Source organism: Petaurus breviceps, unplaced genomic scaffold (genome assembly GCF_028583685.1).
Source record: "Petaurus breviceps papuanus isolate PSGF00001 unplaced genomic scaffold, PetGlider_PUasm1.0 173, whole genome shotgun sequence".
NCBI lineage: Eukaryota > Metazoa > Chordata > Mammalia > Diprotodontia > Petauridae > Petaurus > Petaurus breviceps.
In genome coordinates, this window is record NW_027185759.1 from 28244080 (window position 1) to 28263179 (window position 19100).

The 19100-nt window shown below is 40.7% G+C and overlaps 1 protein-coding gene across 2 annotated transcripts in view; it reads left to right on the top strand.

Moving 5' to 3' along the window:
• SERPINI1 (serpin family I member 1) overlaps window positions 1-18379 on the top strand; it is a 99734-nt gene extending 81355 nt beyond the window's left edge. For both annotated transcript variants that reach the window (XM_069083534.1, XM_069083533.1), the window contains 3 exons: window positions 14423-14509; window positions 16579-16668; window positions 18059-18379. In XM_069083534.1, the coding sequence (XP_068939635.1) occupies window positions 14423-14509; window positions 16579-16668; window positions 18059-18135 (254 nt within the window). In that variant the 3' untranslated portion in view covers window positions 18136-18379. The remainder of the gene's footprint in view (window positions 1-14422; window positions 14510-16578; window positions 16669-18058) is intronic.
• The last annotated feature ends 721 nt before the right edge of the window (window positions 18380-19100 follow it).

Here is a 19100-nt window from a genome sequence, read left to right on the forward strand (position 1 = left end):
TTCTTCCCCTCCTCTCCCCCCATCAACTGACCCCCTAAGAATGTAACCTCCTCAAGAGTAGGGACCACCTTATTTTTTCTTTGTTTTTCCATTGTCTGGCATCCTGCCTGGCACATATTCAGCACCTAATAAATGCGTGTTGTTAAATTTGGCATGGCGCTTCCTCCACCTTATTCATAGGGCATATGGCCAACAACAGAGATAGAGTTTTCTCCAAATGTTTCTGTCCACATAAGGAGGAATGGGAAACATTTCCATGGCTCCCAGCCAAGCACCCAAGGCTCTGATCCATTCAGAGCTGATGTTCAGCCTGAAGAAAATGTTGGTGATTCCCCAGAGGACAGTGTTTTTCACTCCAGCGCCAGTGTGTTTGTAACTATGAAATAGTGTGATTTAAAGCTTTTCCTAATTCTAGCAGTTGAGAAAGTCTATCCTACCATCTTGGCCAAGCTCCAGGGGGGTAGTTGTATGCTGTGCCTACAACATGACTGCATTTTCAGTTTGGTCTTTTCCTCAATAGTTTCCACACATTTAGAAAACCTTTCTTTTCACCTTGAGATATTTGTGGTGCCGGAGTAAATGAATTCATTGTTATGGTGACATTGTCAACTTCTGACATTTGAGAGACTTCGGGAAATTGTAAAAAGGTACCATTAAACCTTAAAAAATAACGTCACAATCATGCCTGTTCGCCGTGGCCATTTTGTACTCAAAATTCTGCTGCTGTCACTTAGTCAGCTGAATTCAGTGTGTGTAGCAAGGAAGTGCTTACCATATGCCACACCCTCTGCTTGGTACCACGGATACAAAGACCAACATGAAACATTCCCTGCCCTCTTACATCTTGTCGTCTTTGCTTCATCTCAGTTACCATTTTTACCATTACTGAATCCTCCCCAAGGAAAGAGACTAGAGATTTCTTCTGAGGAACCTAAACTGGAGACTTTGAAGAATGTTACCTTCTTCAGATAATGTTTTAAAAGCTTAGTTTTGCAAGAAGTTAGAAGGATCCATTGGTTGATAGAATCTCGAGGGAAACCAGTTTTCATGAAAAGTTCTTGGCTTTGTTTCCATGGCAGACAAGAGGTGGTACATGCCAGCTTCTACCTCTTCTGTAGTCAGGGAGACCAACCTTTATGTACCAAGTGATTACTTGGTACAGGCTAACATTGTAACATCTCTTGCATGGCTTCCTCAGTCTCCATACTTGTGGATGCTGATCTCTCGGACTCTTGCTGCTGACTGGCATGGCGGACAAGCATTTGCCCCACTCAATCAGTTTTCAAGCCTGGGAGTTCCTGGGGATGGGGTGTTAAAATATTTGCCTAGAGAATTCTGATCTGCAGTTGGTGATTTCTGCCACTTCCTGTTGCCAACAATAATTGCTTGTCATGTGTTACTTCTGAGAGTTTCTTCAAGTGAAGGGGGCTCTTTACCTTTCATTGTGAATTCAGTTTTAAAAAATACTTCAGTAACTGTATGTTAATCTAATTGATTTCCTTTTGTAGTTCTACGTGTTTTGTTTTATTCCTTTCCATAAGAAGCAAGCATAGGCTTTGCTAGGCTGACTGCCAAAGGGCTCCAGGACATATAAAACCCTAAGAGCCCCTGTGCTGATGAAAATCCAAATTGTAATGCATATGAATTTTCAAATATACAAAAGATAAAATGGGGGATTTTATAGGAAATTGTGACTATTTCATAATTTGGTTTTTTTGGTGTATTTTAAATTTAACATGATAGTGATGAAATTGTTCTGTTTGCCTGAGTCCCCTTTGAGAACTTCTAATCTATTCTCTTTTGTTCATTGTTCAATATTTCATTGACATTCTTTTTTCAATTCTTTTTTTTCCCTTCACTGTCACCTCCCACCAGCTGTATACCTCCTTCCTCCTGCCCCATAGAAACCCTCCTTTGATTTACCCTTTCTCTAAAATCTGTGCCCCCTCTTGACTTTACTCTCCCAGCCAGTGGCATCGTTCTATGTTTGAAAGCTTGATACCACCTTTCACTTGGAGAGATCTCCGCCTCATCTCTTGGTCATCATTCCCAAGTCCTTTGACAGGACTCTCTTCTTGCAGTATCTTTTATATCTGTCCCCTCCTCTTTATTCCCACCAATAGTGCCTTAGGCCAAACTTTCATCATCACCTCTCTGAACTGTTGCAGTAGACTCTGAATGTGTCTTCCTGCCTCTCAGATCATTCTTCATTCATGCCATGGCTAGTCAGAGGCATCTTTGTGCATGGATGGTCTCGTCACTGCCACTCAGAACTCTCCCATTTATGATTTACTAGAAGCCAGATCCTTCTCGAAAAACCTCAGGTTCTGGCCCTCGGGGCTATGACTCCGGGAGATTAAGGGAATAGCTGATGTAAGGGAAAGCTCCCTTTTGGAAAGGCCCTGGACAATGTCTGCCTTACCTCCTCCCAACCTGCATGGGCATGCCTGCCAGATCCCTTGTTCTAAAGAACATCTCCCTTCATTGCCTTCTGCTCTCAAACCTCGGGGGGCTCTCCATTGCCTACGGAAGAGTCAATTCTTTAGTTTGCTAGTTTACAAATAGAATCTCATTTGAGCCTCACAGCAGTCCTGCAAGGTATGTGTTATTGCTGTCCCCGTTTTACATTTGGGGAAACTGAGACACAGAGGTTAAGTGATTCATCCACTATAACAGAGCTGCTAAGTGTCTGAGATGGATATGAACCCACCTCTTTGTGACCCGAATTGTGTCCTGTACACTACTCCCCACTGCCTTTGTGTTTGTGTTACAGATGTGTATTGATGCCACCCAACCCCATTAACATGAAACACGGAAAAAGGTATGGTTGAATGAGGAATTAGAGACTATGCTGAAAGTGTTTCTTCTTTAAATTCTCCTTGGAAAGACTCAGCAGAGAGAGATTTTAGTGGGGTGTGTGTGTAATGGTGACTAACGAGTCTCAGCCCTCAGATTACAAAATGAACCTCTTTGAGCTCCCCAGAGCGTGAGAAAGACCAAGCATTAAATCTTTTGGCATAAACCTGGACCTTAATAATAATAATAAAAGGTTGGATAAAATAAAGAAATTAGGGAGATGCAGCAAAAGCCACATACAAATCAGCCTTTAGCGCCATGCTGTGAATTTATCCCTGAAGGGCTCTCACATCACCCTTCTCCTTACACCTTCAGAAAGGATGTTTGTGTGCTGGCTTGTGCTGGAGCTGCAAGTCCTGATGGCTAGAGGGGATCTCTGAAAATTTCTGTGATCGAGCACATCTGTGCTCTGTAGAGAGTCAGAGTCTAAGAACCCTTCTCGTGTTTGAGATAGTGTAGGAGACAAGCAAGTGTTTGCACAATCATAGCACAAATCAGCATCTGGCACTGTCAGGTTTGATTATGAATTTTCTGTTGATTTCCTTTTTTGTGATACCCAGAAAGTATCAGGAGAGTGTCTGATGAATCGAGGCTCTTTAGAAGTACCAGCTGAAATTAATGAGCTATGGAAGGTACAAAGTAGGCCTGGGGAGATTCTAGGGGCAGGGATGGGGCTGTGGTGACTGGTGCTTGGTGGAACAAATATTTACTTTTTTGTAGTTGAATAGAACTGTTGTAGTATGGGTTTAACTAGGTTTCATCTGGAAAATCTTTTGAGTTTGGTGGGGGTGAGCTAGTCTTTCTCCATTGGCTACCTCTGCCCAAAGCATGTCTTCTTCTCCAGCTTGCCTTCCCTTCCCTTTTCTGGGATCTGTAGACCTAGAAAATCCTTTCTGCCCCCCTCACTGCTTGGCACTTTCCTGCCTGTGACTTCAGATATGGAAAACTCATCAGATTTTCTTGATCTTGCCCTCTAAAACATCTGGTTCCCTTCATCACTCCAGAGATACTTGGATGCATGGAGAGATGATGGAAGCTGGAATCATACACATCAAATCCAGGAGGAATGGGGAAGACTTGTATCAATGTAGCAGGTGTGGGAGAGAGCCTCTTACATGATAATCATGGATTTCATTCTCAGGTCTAGGACCTGGGCAGTATCCTTCCTTACCTGTGACCCTTTCCTGTACTGTGTTGGGAATGCTTGCCTTTCTCCCACTTGGGGATCTCTAAGTCCATTTGGTCTCATTGCCCTATTTTACAGATGGGGGTACTGAGGCCCAGAGATAGAGTGATAGGTCATAAGTGACTGAGGGAGGATTTGAATAGTTATATACATAGATATGTGCGTGTATTCAAATATATAGGCACATATTCCTATATATGTGTGATTTATATACGTTCTGTCAAAGCACTACTGGCCTTGTTCTCTGTCAGTCCTTAAAGTGATTTTATCCTTCTGTGGCTGTCCCCTTACCTTAAACCCTTTCCATGTCTGCATAGATTGGCTTCTGAATGGCGCTCTATAGAGTATTTCACCAGTCTTAACCACACTGTTAGAGGGGAGCTGAGCTTTTATTTCTTTTTATTTCTCAAAAAATATTTTTTTCTTAGTATTTGGCAGGAGATTCCCATTTAATCATTTTACAGGGCTCCTGATAAGCCTTCCCTCTGGTCTTATTATCATTTGTTTGGATTCTTGTCCGGTTTTGTCCAGGTCCTTTATTTTTGTGTCTGGCCCCTCCTCTGGATTGGCATCATCTATCTATCTTTACCTTAGGAGCATTTCTATACTGGTTGGTCATTATTACACAGACATAACAATGGTGCTAAAACAGTCACTATCCTCTAGAGACATGCCATGTTTATCCCTTCATCCAGATATTCCCCAAGTGGTAGAGTTTTGTAGGAATTTATGAAAATACCAACAGGGGGAATATGTGGACGTTTTCTATGCATGTAGCATATGCATGTACTGATAGCTATGTATAGGAAGTATATGTGTACTTAACTTTGTGGGACACTTCTACGTTAAGCCAAAAAAGGTTAAGATCTAAGAGACGGGTTTATAATTCTCCATAATTTCATTTGACATGAAAATGTAGATCTCCATATGACGGAGTGCAAAGACTGGTGAATTTGAAGTCAGAGGCACTGGGTTTGGGTCTTTGTACTGTCACATTATCTGTGTGACCTGAAGAAAGTCATTTTCCCTCTCTGGGCTCTGGTGTTTTCATCTGTAAAACAAGGGGTTAGACTAGAAGACTTTTGAACTCCCTTTCAGATGCAGCTCTATGAAGCGATGATTGCTAGTTAGCCTTTTCTTTTGCTTTAAAAAAAAAATCACATTTGAGATCAGAGGTTCTTAACCTGGGGTCTGTGAACTGAAAAAAAATTAGACACACACACACACACCCACACACACACCCTCCTACCTGATGACTGCGTTTCAGTATAATTTGTTTTCTTTGCCGTTCTATATATTTTATTTTATTCAGTTGAAAACAGTTTTGAGGAGGGGGTTCAAAAGACAAAAACAGTTAGGAACCCCTGCTCTAGAATGTGTTTCGGAATATTTTTTTTTCTTTAGATTTCTAGTGCCAAAGGAAGAACTGTGCATTTGAGCTTTTATTTTACCTGTTAGTTTTAAAATTCATTTCAGGGGGAAAAAAGTACAAGAGGACGTAGTTGTTAAAAGTATAATATTGTGCAATTTAAAAGTATGTTCTCCAGTGAAAATGAGCTACTTAAGCTTAAGCCATGACACTTCTCTGAGACTTTGATTCCTTATCAGCTGAAGTGGGATGGCAACTCTGGCATTCGCAGAGCTGGGTTGAGGACATTTAAAATGATGTCTGGATGTTTTCTTTTTTTTAATAGCATTTTATCCCCCCCCCCCCCCCCAATTACCTGTCAAGACAATCTTTAGCACTCATTCTTACAAGATTTTGAGTTCCAAATTTTTCTCTCTCCCTCCCCCTCTTCCCTTCCCCTCCCCTCCTTCTAAAATGGTAGGCAATTTGATATAGATTATACATGTGCTATCCTTTAAAACATATTTCCATATTGGTCATAGTTGTGAAGGAAGAAACAAATCAAAATTAAAACACGAAAAAGAATAAAGTGAAAAAATATGCTTCCATCTGCATTCAGAGTCCATCCGTTCTTTATCTGGATATGGATGGCATTTCCCTTTGAGAGTTCTTTGTACTTGTCTTGAATCATTGGGTTGTTGAGAAGAACTGAGTCATACATAGTTGATCATTATATCTTGTTGCTGATACTGTGTATAATGTTCTACTGGTTCTGCTCACTTCACTCAGCATCAGCTCATGTAAATCTTTCCAGGTTTTTCTGAAATCTGCCCGTTCATCATTTTTTTTACAAAAGTATTCCATTACATTCAAATACCACAGCCTGTTCAGCCATTCCTCAATTGGTGGGCATCTCCTCCATTTCCAATATTTTGCCACCATGAAAAGGGCTACTATAAATGTTTTAGCACATGTGGGTCCTTTTCCCTTTTTTATGATCTTTTTTGAATACAGACCTAGTAATGGCATTGCTGGATCAAAGGGTATGCACAGTTTGGTTGCCCTTTGACTGTAGTTAGATTGCTCTCCAGAATGGTTAGATCAGTTCACAACTCTATCAACAATGCATTAGTATGCCAATTTACTCACATCCTCCCCAACATTTATCATTTTCCTTTTTTTGTTCTATTAACCAACCTGATAGGTATGAGCTGATACCTCAGAATTGTTTTGATTTGCATTTCTCTTAACAGAAGTGATTTAGAGCACTTTTTCATATGCTTATAGTTTTGATTTCTTCATCTGAAAATAGCCTGTTCATATCCTTTGAACATTTATCAGTTGGGGAATGACTTATATATTCTGTTAAATTTGACTCAGTTTTCTATATATTTGAGAACTGAAGCCTTTATCAGAACCACTTGCTGTAAAGATTGTTTCCCAGTTTTCTGCTCTCCTTCTAATCTTGGTTGCATTGGTTTTATATGTTTAATTTAATATAATCAAAATGATCTATTTTACATTTCATAATGCTCTCTATCTTTTCTTTGATCATGTCTTCTTTTCTTCATAGATCTGACAGGTAGACTATTCTTTGTTCTTCTAATTTGCTTATGGTGTCACCCTTTTTGTACCCATTTTGACCTTATCTTGGCATATGGTGTGAGATGTTGATCTGTACCAGGGATGGGATCCTCAAGTGCAGCCCTTTAATTGAATCCAAACTTCACAGAACAAATCCCTTTAATGAAAGGATTTGTCCTGTAAAATTTGGACTCAGTCAAAAGTCCACACCTGAGGACCTGGAAGGCCACATGTGACCTCAAGGCTCCCCAACCCTGCTCTGTACCTAATTTGTGCCCTATTTTTTTTCCAGTTTTCCCAGCAGTCTTTGTCAAATAGTGAGTTCATATCCCAAATGCTGGGTCTTTGGGTTTACCAAACACTAGGTTACTATGGTCATTTATTGCTCTGTCTTGTATAATTAATCTATTCCACTGATCCACCACTCTGTTTCTTAGTCAGTACCACATAATTTTGATGATTACTGCTTTATAATATAGTTTAAAATCTGGTATTGCTGAGCCACCTTTCTTTGTATTTTTAAATTAATTCCCTTTATATTCTGGACCTTTTGTTCTTCCAGATGAATTTTTTTTATTTTTTTTCTAGCTATATCACACAATTTTTGGTGGCTTGATTGGTATGGCATCGAATAAGTAAATTAACTTAGGTAGAGTTGTAATTTTTATTGTATTGGTTTGGCCTACCCATGAACAATTGCTATTTTTCCAATTGTTTACATATGACTTTTTTGTGTTGAAAGTGTTTTGTAATTATGTTCATATAGTTCCCAGGTTTTCCTTGGCAGGTAAAACTCCCAAGTATTGTATATTATTTACAGTTATCGTAAAGGGAATTTATCTTTCTGTCTCTTGCTTCTGGGCTTTGTTGGCCATGTAGAGGAATACTGATGATTTATGTGGGTTTATCTTATATCCTACAACTTTGCTAAAGTTGTTAATTATTTTAAGTAGTTTTTTAGTTGTTTCTTTAAGTTTAGCATCATATTATCTGCAAAGAGTGATAGTTTTGTTTCCTCTGTCTAATGCCTTCAACTTCCTGTTTCTTCTCATTGCTATTTCTGGTGCTATATTGAACAATTGTGGTGATGATAGGCTTCTGTGCGTCACCCCTAATCTTACTGGGAAGGCTTCTAGCTTATCTCCATTACATATAAATGCTTACTGATGGTTTTAAGTAGATGCTGCTCATCATTTTAAGGAATGCTCCCTTTTTTCCCATGCTCTCTAGTGTTTTTAATAGGAATGGGTACTATATTATGTCAGAAACTTTTTCAGCATCTATTGAGATAATCATGTGATTTCTATTGGTTTTGTTATTGATATGGTCAATTATGTTGATAGTTTTCCTGATATTGAACCAACCCTGCATTCCTGACATAAATCCCACCTGGTCATAGCATATAATCCTTGAGATATATTACTGTAGTTGCCTTGCTAGTACTTTGTTCAAAATTTTCGCATCAATAATTCATTAGGAAATTTGGTCTATAATTTTCTTTCTCTGTTTTAGTTCTTCCTGGTGTAGATATCTGCCTCATATCTATGTCATAAAAAGGCTTTGGTGGGACTCCTCCTGTTTTTCCAAATGTTTATATAGGATTGAAATTAATTTTTCTTCAAGTGTTTGGTAGAATTCACTTGTGAAACCATTTGACTCTGTGGGTTTCTTCTTAGGGAGTGCATTAATGGCTTATTCAATGTCTTTTTCTAAGATGAGTTAATTTAGGTATTCTATTTCCTGATTTGTTTATCTAGGTAATTTATATTTTTTGTAAATATTCATTGATTTTACTCACATTGTCAGATTTATTGGCAAATAGCTGAGCAAAATATTTCCTAATGATTGCTTTAATTTCTTCTTCATTCATGATTTCACCCTTTTCATTTTTGACACTGAATATTTGGTTTTCTTTTTTTAAATCAAACTAACCAGTGGCTTATTTACCTTTTTGGTTTTTTAATAAAACCAGTTCCTAGTTTTAGGAACAAGCTCAGTAGTTTGTTGTTTACTTTAAATTTCTTTAATCTCTTCTTTGATTTTCAGGATTTTCAATTTGGTGCTCAGTTGAGGATTTTTCTTTTTTTTTTAGTTGCGTGCCCAATTCATTGATCTGCTCTTTCTCTATTTTGTTGATGTAAGAATTTAAAGAAATAAAATTTCTCCTAAGTACTGCTTTGGCTGCCTTCCATAAATTTGAGAATGTTGTCTCATTGTTGTCATTCTCATTAATGAAATTATTGATTGTTTCTGTGATCTGTTCTTTGATCCACTTATTCTTTAGGCTTAGATAATTACATTAGAATGTAATTTTAATTGCATTATAATCTGAAAAGAAAACATTTAATATTTCTGCTTTTCTACATTTGATTTTGAGGTTTTTATGCCCTAATACATGGTCAGTTTTTGTGTAGATGCCATGTGCTGCTGAGGAAAAGTTATGTTCCTTTCTGTTAGCGTTCAGTTTTCTCCAAAGATCTGTTGTATCTAACTTTTTAAATACTCTATTTATCTCCTTAGTTTCTTTGTTGTTTATTTTTTGGTTGATTTTATCAGTTTCTGAGAGGGGACAGTTGCGGCCCCCCACTAGTATAGTTTTGCTGTCTATTTCTTCCTGTGACTCATGTAACTTTTCCTCTAATAATTTGGATGCTATACCCCTTGGTGCATGTATGTTTAGTACTGATATTACTTCATTATCTATGGTACCTTTTAGCAAGATACAGTTTCTTTCCTTATCTCTTTTAATTAGGTCATTTTTGCTTTTGATGTGTCTGAGATCAGGATTACTACCCCTGCTTTTTTTTTTTTTTTACTTCAGCTGAAGCATAATAGATTCTGCTGCAGCTCCTTACCTTTAACCCTGTGTGTGTCCTTCTGTTTCCGATGTGCTTGTTGTAAACAACATATTGTCAGATTCTGGTTTTTGATCCACTCTGCTGTCTGCTTCTTTTTGGGGGGAGAGTTCATACCATTCCCATTCACAGTTATGATTACTAGCTGTGTATTTCCCTCCATTGTATTTTTCCTCTTCTTTGTCCTCTCTGTCCTTTCACCCTTTCCCTCCTCACCAGTGTTTGGTTTCTGTCTACCACTTCTCCCAATCTACCCCCTCTACTGTCAGTCCCCCCCTTTGCTCACTCTTGTCCCTTTCTACTTCTCTGTCAGTGAAGATAGATTTCTGTATTCAACTGATTGTGTATGTTATTTCCTCTTTGAGCCAATACTGAAGAGATTAAGCTTTAAGCAGTGCCCACTGCCTACCCTCCAATCTTTCCCTCCACTCTAAAAGGTTTTTCTTGCCTCTTATTGTGAAATAATTCACCCCATTCTGCCTCTCCCCTCCTTTTGCACCCAGTATAGTCATCTTGTTCTTCCTTGAATTGTTTTTCTATGTGATTCCCTTGAATTCGCTGTGTTCCTGTACTTTCTGTCTCTATATATTCCTTCTAGCTACACTATTAGGGGCACAATTTCTAAGTGTTACAAATATCTTCCCACACAGGGATGTAAACAGTTCAGCTCCATTGATTTCCTTATGTTTTCTTTTCCTTTTTTACCTTTTAAAGTTTCTTTTGAATCTTGATACTGGAGATAAATTTTTTTTGTTCAGTTCTGGTCTTCCCCTTACGAAAACTTGAAATCTTATTTCATTGAATGACCCACTTTTTCCCTTGAAGTATTATGCTTAATTTTTTCCAGGTAAGTGATTCTGGGTTGTAATCCTAGCCTTCCAGAATATCATGTTCTGTGACTTCTGATGCTTTGATGTTACAGCTGCTAAGTCCTGTGTAATCCTGATTGTGGCTCCCCAATATTCGGATTGTTTCTTTCTGGCTACTTGCAGTGTGTTTGCCTTGACTTGATAGCTCTGAAATTTGGCTGTAGTGTTCCTTGTCATTTTTACTTTAGGATCTCTTTCCTGAGGTGATCAGTGGATTCTTTCAGTCCCTTTAGTTCCACGATATCAGGGCAGTTTTCCTTGATAATTTCTTGAGAGATGCTGTCCACTTCCTCCTTTTAACTGTCCAGGTAGTCCAGTAAGTCTGACATTGTCTCTCCTGGTTCTGTTTTCCAGGTCAGTTGTTTTTCCAATAAGGTATCTCACTTTTTCTTCTATTTTTTGCATTCTTTTGAATTTGCGTGATTCTTGATGTCTCAAAGTCATTAACTTCCACTTGTCCAACTTTAACTTTTAAGGAGTTGTTTTCCTCAGCTTTTGTACTTCCTTTTCCATTTGGCCAATTGTACTTTTTAAGGAGTCATTTTCTTCAGTGGATTTTTGTATCTCCTTTTCCATTTGTCCACTTCTACTTTTTAAGCAAGTTTTTTTCTTTTTCTAAGCTATTGACTCCTTTTTCATAATTCTCTTGCATCTCTCTGATTTCTTTCTCCAATTTTTCTCCTACTCCTCTTATCTGATTTTTAAGCTCCTTTTTGAGCTCTTCCATGAGGTTTTTTTTTTCTCGAACTTGAGACCACTTCCCATTTTTCTTTGGGGTTTTTCCATCCATTTTTTTCTTTGGGTGTTTTGACATCGTTATCCTCTTCTGAGTTTGTCTTGATCTTCCCTATCACCTTAATAACTTTCTATGACCAGATTCTTCTTCTTTTTTTATTTTCTCATCTTTCTTGACCTTTTCCTTATCTTTTAAGTTTGAGCTCTCCTCCCAGGGTGAAAGGGGCACTGTCTTAGGCTTCTTGTGTCAGGGACTACAGGCCATGACCATTTATCTGGTGCTGCACTGATGTTGCCTTAAGGCCCACCAGGGACCCTCCTGTGTGGTGCTATGCTGAAGGGGTGGAGTGGAGGGTAACTGGTCCTGCTAGAGGCCACAGGGGTCTGGCAGCTTACTTGATACTGATCCAGTGTCCAAGTGCTGGTGTCTGGCATGTGCTGAGGCTGGTGGAGTGTTTCTGCATTTGCTATACTGAAGCATGGCGGGTCTATGCCGAAGCTCATGGGGGCAGGGCCAAGGGTGGTACTGTTGCTGCCTGTTTGCTTAGGTACCTATAAGGTTGTCATCTACCTGTTTGCCCATGGCTATACTGAAGCACAAAGTGGTTCCTCCTGATGGAGCTTGCCCGTTTTCCTGCCTAGGCCAAGGCACATGGGGGGTCCTGGTGTTGGCCTTTCCCTGCTTCACCACACTGGGGCTCAGGATCATCTACTGCTGATTTCCCAAGGCAGAGCTTGTTGCTGGCTTGCTCCTGGACTGTGCTCTTTTTACCTGGGTGGGACAGATTTCTTGCCAGTCTTCCAAGTTTCTTGGGTTAAAAGATTCTAGGATTTGTTTTGAGGTGGCTGTGGATGTGAATATGGTAGAGTTATGGTGATTTACTTCTTACTTTGCTGTCCTGGTTCCCAGAAGTGGGAATATTTTCTTCTTGTAACATTGATATGACAGTGAGTTATTCTGGTTCATGTGCTTAGTAATGTGCCTCGTGTATTATAAGTGCTTAATAAATTATTATTGACTAAGCAAATGGCCCTACGATAGATTCCCTGAAACCATGGTCCAGTGCTCCTCTTCATACTCAGGAACGACCTGAGACTCTGGAGGCCTGAGTCTAAATCTTGTTTCACATGGTCCCAGTAAGTCACTGCCCACCCATCATCCCCAGAGAGGAAAGGGAATATTATTTCATCCTGGGTATATGGAGAGAGCTCATTCAGCTTCCTCCCAAAATAGGTAATCATGATTTCGAACTGAACCATGTGAAGTTGAGCAAAATGGAGTCCTCCTAAGTTTTTGCCATTGGTATTTGGACTAGGATGGTTTCCTTTTCTTTTCCAGAGTTGAGTGGAGGGAAGAGAAGTCTGACCCTGAAGAAATGAAGTGGTTTTCTCAAAACTAACACTAATAAGTTACAAAGGGAATTTACAGGGAAAACCAGTCTCAAAAGCCACTGTTCAGGATTGACAGCATAGGTGATTTCTAATAATACTAAAACAGTGTGGAAGGTATGAAATGCCCTCATGGGAAGGAGTTAGCTGGAGTGAAAGGTGAATTGTTAGAGATTAATTCTATGTTTCTAACAGAGGATGAAACAAAGCTGAGAATACCATTTCACAATTTTTTTCTTAAAGAACTTCTTTAAAATGAATTACAGAGATGGTCTGGTATAATGGATAGAGGAAGAGCCTTGGATTCCAGGCAGACCGGAGATCAAATCTTTCCTGTGATACATGCTGGGATGTAACCATGGGCAAATTACTTAACCTCTCAATGCCCCAGGCAGTCTTCTTAGAGGGATTTTCCACACCAGAGGTTCCTGACATCAATTAAATCACAGCCTAGATCCAAATCCTTTGTCTCTCTTCTCCAACAATAAAAATGCAAAGGAAAATTGAAATTTATTTGATTTTATTAAATCTCTCCTACAAATGTCTTCAGCTTATTGTGGTCATAAAACATTTGAGAAAAGAAAAAGGAATATTTTTTATGTTTTAGATTTCATTGATGCCTTTATTTCATTTTTTTTACATCTTAGACATTTCAGGACTATAGAATTTTAGCTGGAAAAGACCTCAGAGGTCATGTGAGACATTCCTTCCACCCAGTAAGTCTTCCTTTATTATAAAGAAAACCAATTAAGCAGAAACGGATCACAGCTGACAGGGGAGTTGATGTCCTATGCCCATTGGACTCCTCCCCAAGAACTGTCCTAGGATCACAGGCCCAGCATTGGAAAGAATCTCATCTATTCCAGTTTTATAGGTCAGAACACTAACTCCAGGCTAAATGACTTGCCTAAGGTCACAAGTCACACAATCAGTAACTGTCTGAGGCAGGATTTGAACCTTGGTCCTCTGATTGCAAAATCAGTGCTAAGAATAATAACTACATTTCTATACCACGGTGTGCCAGACAGTGTGCTCATTGCTTTACATTTACATTTCATTTGATCCTCACAACAACCCTGTGAAATAGGTACTGTACATTGTACAGATGTGGCAGGCAGTGGTTTAAGTGACTTGCCCAGAGTCACAGAGCCTCCCAGGAGTCTAAGGCTAGGTGTGAACTCCCATCTTCCTATCTCCAAGCCTGGCTATTATGAGGCATTGTGGCACTGCCTGGCCGTTCCACCTGAATTGTAATTTTGGTAGAATTTTGATGTCATTCTGTTTGCTGTACTCCACCCCCTTTCCCCCCCACACTTAAAATCAGAAATATTTGAAAAGTTTACCTTTTCCCTATGAATTTTATCTTTCTGGATCAAGCCCCAGGTGCTAACAAACCCCATTCCCCCTTCTCCTGGTAAGGTAAAAGGCTAACAATGCAAAGATTGCCAATAAAGTGAGAAAAAATTGAGCAAGGAAACATTTCTCCAGAAAATGTCATTTCAGACCAAACCAATTCTGTTGTTTCATGGTGTTTGGGGGGAAATTCCTCACTGTCTCTGATACAAAAAACATACTTCTCATTTCCTATTTTTTCCCCTAGACAACAAGGAGATTTTCCTGGCTCGAGCCGTCCACAAGTCCTTCATCGAGGTTAACGAGGAAGGCTCTGAAGCGGCGGCTGCCTCAGGTACTGGGTTCTCTTTAAAAAAAAAAAAAATGAAATGAAAATCCAGCATGCCAAGCTTTTTGTTTTCAGCCCACTTTCTTTAATACCCCAAAGGGAACCCATCCACCCATGCATGCACACTTCCAAGATCACACCAAGAAGCTGATTTAGGCTATAACTCCAGAATGGACCTGGTGCTGAACAAGGCATCATTTCCCAAAGATGATTTGTGGCCTGTGCTGGGTCTCCAGTGCCCTGTTAAACTATCCCTCCCCCTCCTACTTGGCCTCTAATGAGTGGTAGGAAGGCATTGGCAGAGTTTATCAGGATGGATTTTCTTGCTGTGTTGCATCTTTGATTTTCATTCTTGCTCTGAAGTGATTGGGGAATTGAGAGGATTGCTTCTACCATCCCTGGGAAATTATTGTATTTTGAATAGGCACATAAACAGTAACACGAGATGGGAGATAATACATTGTGTTTAAAAAAAAGGTTTCCTTGGTATAAATGATGTGTCAGGCTCAAATGATCACAGTGGCCCCTTTCTCTCATTGGTGAATACCTCCTGGGGCTTCCTTCATGCCTCATCATTGGTCTCACCAAGGAGCACCCTGGGACTGTTTGCCATACTTCCCCCCACTGCTGTGTTGGCCCTCCCTCCTTTTGGGTGAGGTCCTCCACTTTGTGGAGACTGACCAACCTTAGTCCTCTCCTGGATGTGCTTCTGACTTTCTGCATTTCAGCATCACGGTCCCTTGCTATGTACCTCACTATCACAACCACTGCCTCCAGGCTTTCTTGGATATGTTGTCTTACCTCATTAGGTTGGAAGCTCCTTGAGGGCAAGAACTGATTTTTTGCTTGTATTTGTCTCTGATGTTTAAGAGAGTGATTGGCACATAGTAAGCACTTAAATTACTGTAGACAGCCCTGACTACTGTGAGCTGTGATCAAGGATCTCTGCCCCTCCCTACTCCACCCCATCCCAAATGGAGTGGTTTTTACCTACAGGCTTTTATGGTGTTGACCATGAAGATGCCATGTTGAGGAATACAGTCTATTCTTATGACTTCTTTCTGATATCCACCATTCTAGCCCCTGGGTTTTTAGTGGTGCTGGATTTAGAGCCAAGTCTTGGATTCAGATCTTGACTATATGTGACCTTTGGTGTGTCACATGATCCTCTGGACAATTGAATCAGCACCAAGATAGCAAACCGGTCAGGGTCTAGGGTAGACAGGACCTTCAAAAGACCATCTTCTAGGTTTAAAGGGGTTTATAAATTGTTGGTGTTTGTGCTATGCAAGCCTATATAGAGTCAAAGTCCATGTTTATTTGCCTGTATGAGAAGATGTAAAGTATAGAGAATATAATTTATATATTCTACTTATATGATACTTGTATGCACATAAATATTATAACCACAACTATATTGAGTACAGCCATCATGGACTGTAGGATTGTATATCTTAGAGCTGAAACAGACCAGAGGCCATTGAGGCCAGTTCCCTCATCGTGCTGGTGAATAAACCAACCCTGCTAAGTAGAACGTTCCATTTGGCATGTGTTTGGTGTGAAAAAGAAGAATTCCAGCTCTTTTCTTTGGCTCAAAAAGAATTAGCCTGTCAGATCTCCTTTGGAAAGACATGAAGGTCTTTCTCCCTGAGAATGCCAACAGGACCCTTCCCTGGAGACAGTGACTGAATCAGGCTGTTGTTTGTTGTGAGTCATAGAGCACACTTTTAAGCAAGGCAGAACTTAACATCTTTTCCTTTTTTTTTCTCCAAAAGAGTGGCTGCTAGGACTCACTCACAGCCTCTCACTCCTGTTAAGTCAGTGGCTTCTGCAGCATTGGACATAAATCGCCCCTTGCCATTCTTAATCACTCTCAGAGCATAAGTAGACATGTCATTACTTTGGACTCCTATTTCACTAAGATGAGATTGTTAGTCCTATTTCTCGGTGACATGAGATGAGGAGCCATTTCTGGGGCATTCCAACCTGAGGATGTCTGGTTCATGAAAGCAGTTTGTTGACGCAGTTGTCAGCCCTGTGTAACAGCCTGGACACTTTTCCCTTCTTCTCCCCAGGAATGATCGCCATCAGTCGCATGGCTGTACTCTATCCCCAAGTGATTGTCGACCATCCATTCTTTTTCCTTATCAGGAACAGGAGAACAGGTGAGTCATGAGTGGTGAACCTTTGTTAATGAGTCACACTGAATCTTTTGCAAGCCTCGTTTTTTTGAGAGCTGTCACCTTTCAAGAGTACTTTGGAGAACAAAAAGAAACTGAGAATAAAAGGGATTTTTTTTTCATGCATGGAGTAGACTAAATCAGGAGTTGTTAACCTAAGGTTCATGGACCGTAGATTTCAAGGAATCCATGAACTTGGCCTGGAAAAGAGATTACACCTCTATTTTCACTAACCTTTAACTAAAACTTGGCATTTCCTCCAATAACTTAAAACCATTATTCTGAGAAGGGGTCCATTGACTCTACCTGACTGCCAAAGGGCAGTCTATGTCACACAGAAAAGGTTAGATGCACCTGAACTTGACAGATCCCCGGGGCCCTTCCAACTCTCACATCCAGTGATTCTGGGAGATCTGTTCATCATATTGGCAACGCCATTGTCCCTGTCCCTCAGACTCACAGCCTAGTAGTCATCCTGGCTTCTTCACCACCTCTCACTGCACTTTCCCCCACCTCCATCCAAGCTGTTGCCAAGACCCACCAATTTCAGCTCTGTGGCATCTCTCCAATAGGACCCCTTTTCTCCCCTGACACTGCCCCGGCCCTGGTGCCTTCATCACCTCTCACCTGGGCTGCTGCAATAGCTGTTGGGGGGGTCTGCCTGCCTCAGGTCTCTCCCCACTTCAGTCCACCCTCTATTTAGCCACTAAAGTGATTTTTCTAAAGTAGGTCTAATCATGTCACCCCTAGCCCCCACCTACTACTCAGTGAACTCCAGTGATGCCCCATTGCCTCCAGTATCAAATATAAGATGTTCTGTTTGGCATTCAAAGCTCTTCATAACCCAGCCCCCTCCTACCTTTCCAGTCTTCTTACATCCCAACATGGACTCTTTGATACAGGGACACCGGCCTCCTGGCTATCGCACAAACAAAACGCTTCATTCCTCAGCTCTGGGCATTCTCTCTGATGGTCTCATGCTAGGATGCTCTCCCTCCCCCAGTCTACCTACTGACCTCTCTGACTTCCTTTAAGACCCAGCTAAAATCCTACCTTCTACAGGAAGCCTTCCCTAACCCCTTTTAATTCCCTTACCTTCCCTCTGTTCATCATGGCTTATTTTTCCTGTATATAGCTTGCTTTGGATAGGTTTATTTACATGTCGTCTCCTTCTATTGCAAACTCTTAGAGGATAGAGGCTGTCCTTTGCCTCTTTTTGTATCCCCAGGGCTTAGCACGGTGCTTTGCACTGGTAAATGTTTAATAAATGTTTATTGATTGATTAGCACCCTATAAATCATAAGCAAAGCCACAAAAGTTTTTCTCCCCACCACTTTTTGGTTAAACTCTCATTTGTGTCCCCCCCCCCAAATAGGTACCATCTTGTTCATGGGAAGAGTCATGCACCCAGAAGCAATGAACACAAGTGGCCACGATTTCGAGGAGCTGTAAATATTTACCCTCACATCATGAAAGGAAACCTGTCACAAGCACACCATGTTTGCAACTGGTATCTATTTAAGGTCTGTGTTCTCCAATGTATACTCTGAACCCGTTCCAGGCCCACGCAGTCATGTGAATGGCCAGCTGGTCTTATCAAAGAATGCTTTCTGTATTATTGCCATCATGGTCCCCTTGCTGTCCTTGTGGTTACTGTGTTGGTATTGAAAATAAAACCATCTATTGTACACATGAACAGGTCTGGTTCTCATTTTCAAATAGTCATGTTGAGCCCTGGAGTGCTCTGAGAGGTGAGGGTCTATACTGCTTTGGATGGTGACTCCTGGTCCCTTAGCTGTCTCTCTCTCTCTCTCTCTCTCTCTCTCTCTCTCTCACACACACACACACACACACACACACATACAATCTTAAGGAGGGCTACTCTGTTAGCTGCCTGTAATAATCACAGAAGGCATGGGGAGTGCATTGCCCATAAAAGTTGACTTTCATTCATCTGTAACCTCCTGAGAGGTGATTCCAAAAGAATTCTTTGATACTACAGTGATCTTTGACCTCGTCACATGGGCACACCCATCCATGCTTGCCCCACCTGTGGGACCCTTCTCTATGTCCCCTATAAATCCTTTGGAGGAGCTTCACCCAGTGTGCCCAAGACCTCCCTCTGCATCAGAGATTCTAAACCATTTTTGTGTCGTGGATACTTGTGGGTGCCTGGTGACAACGGCTTTTACCCCTTCCCAGAATAAGATTCATCATCTACATTCATAATGGAAAGAAATGCCAAATTTCAGCTAGAGGCTGGGAAAAATAAAAGTGTAGTTTTGGGGCGGCCAGGTGGCTCAGCGAGTAAGAGCACCGGCTCCAGTGTCGGGATGACCTGGATCAGATCCGGGCTCAGATACTCAGCACCACACCCAGAAATAACTGGCTGTGTAACCTTGAGCAAGTTACTTAAC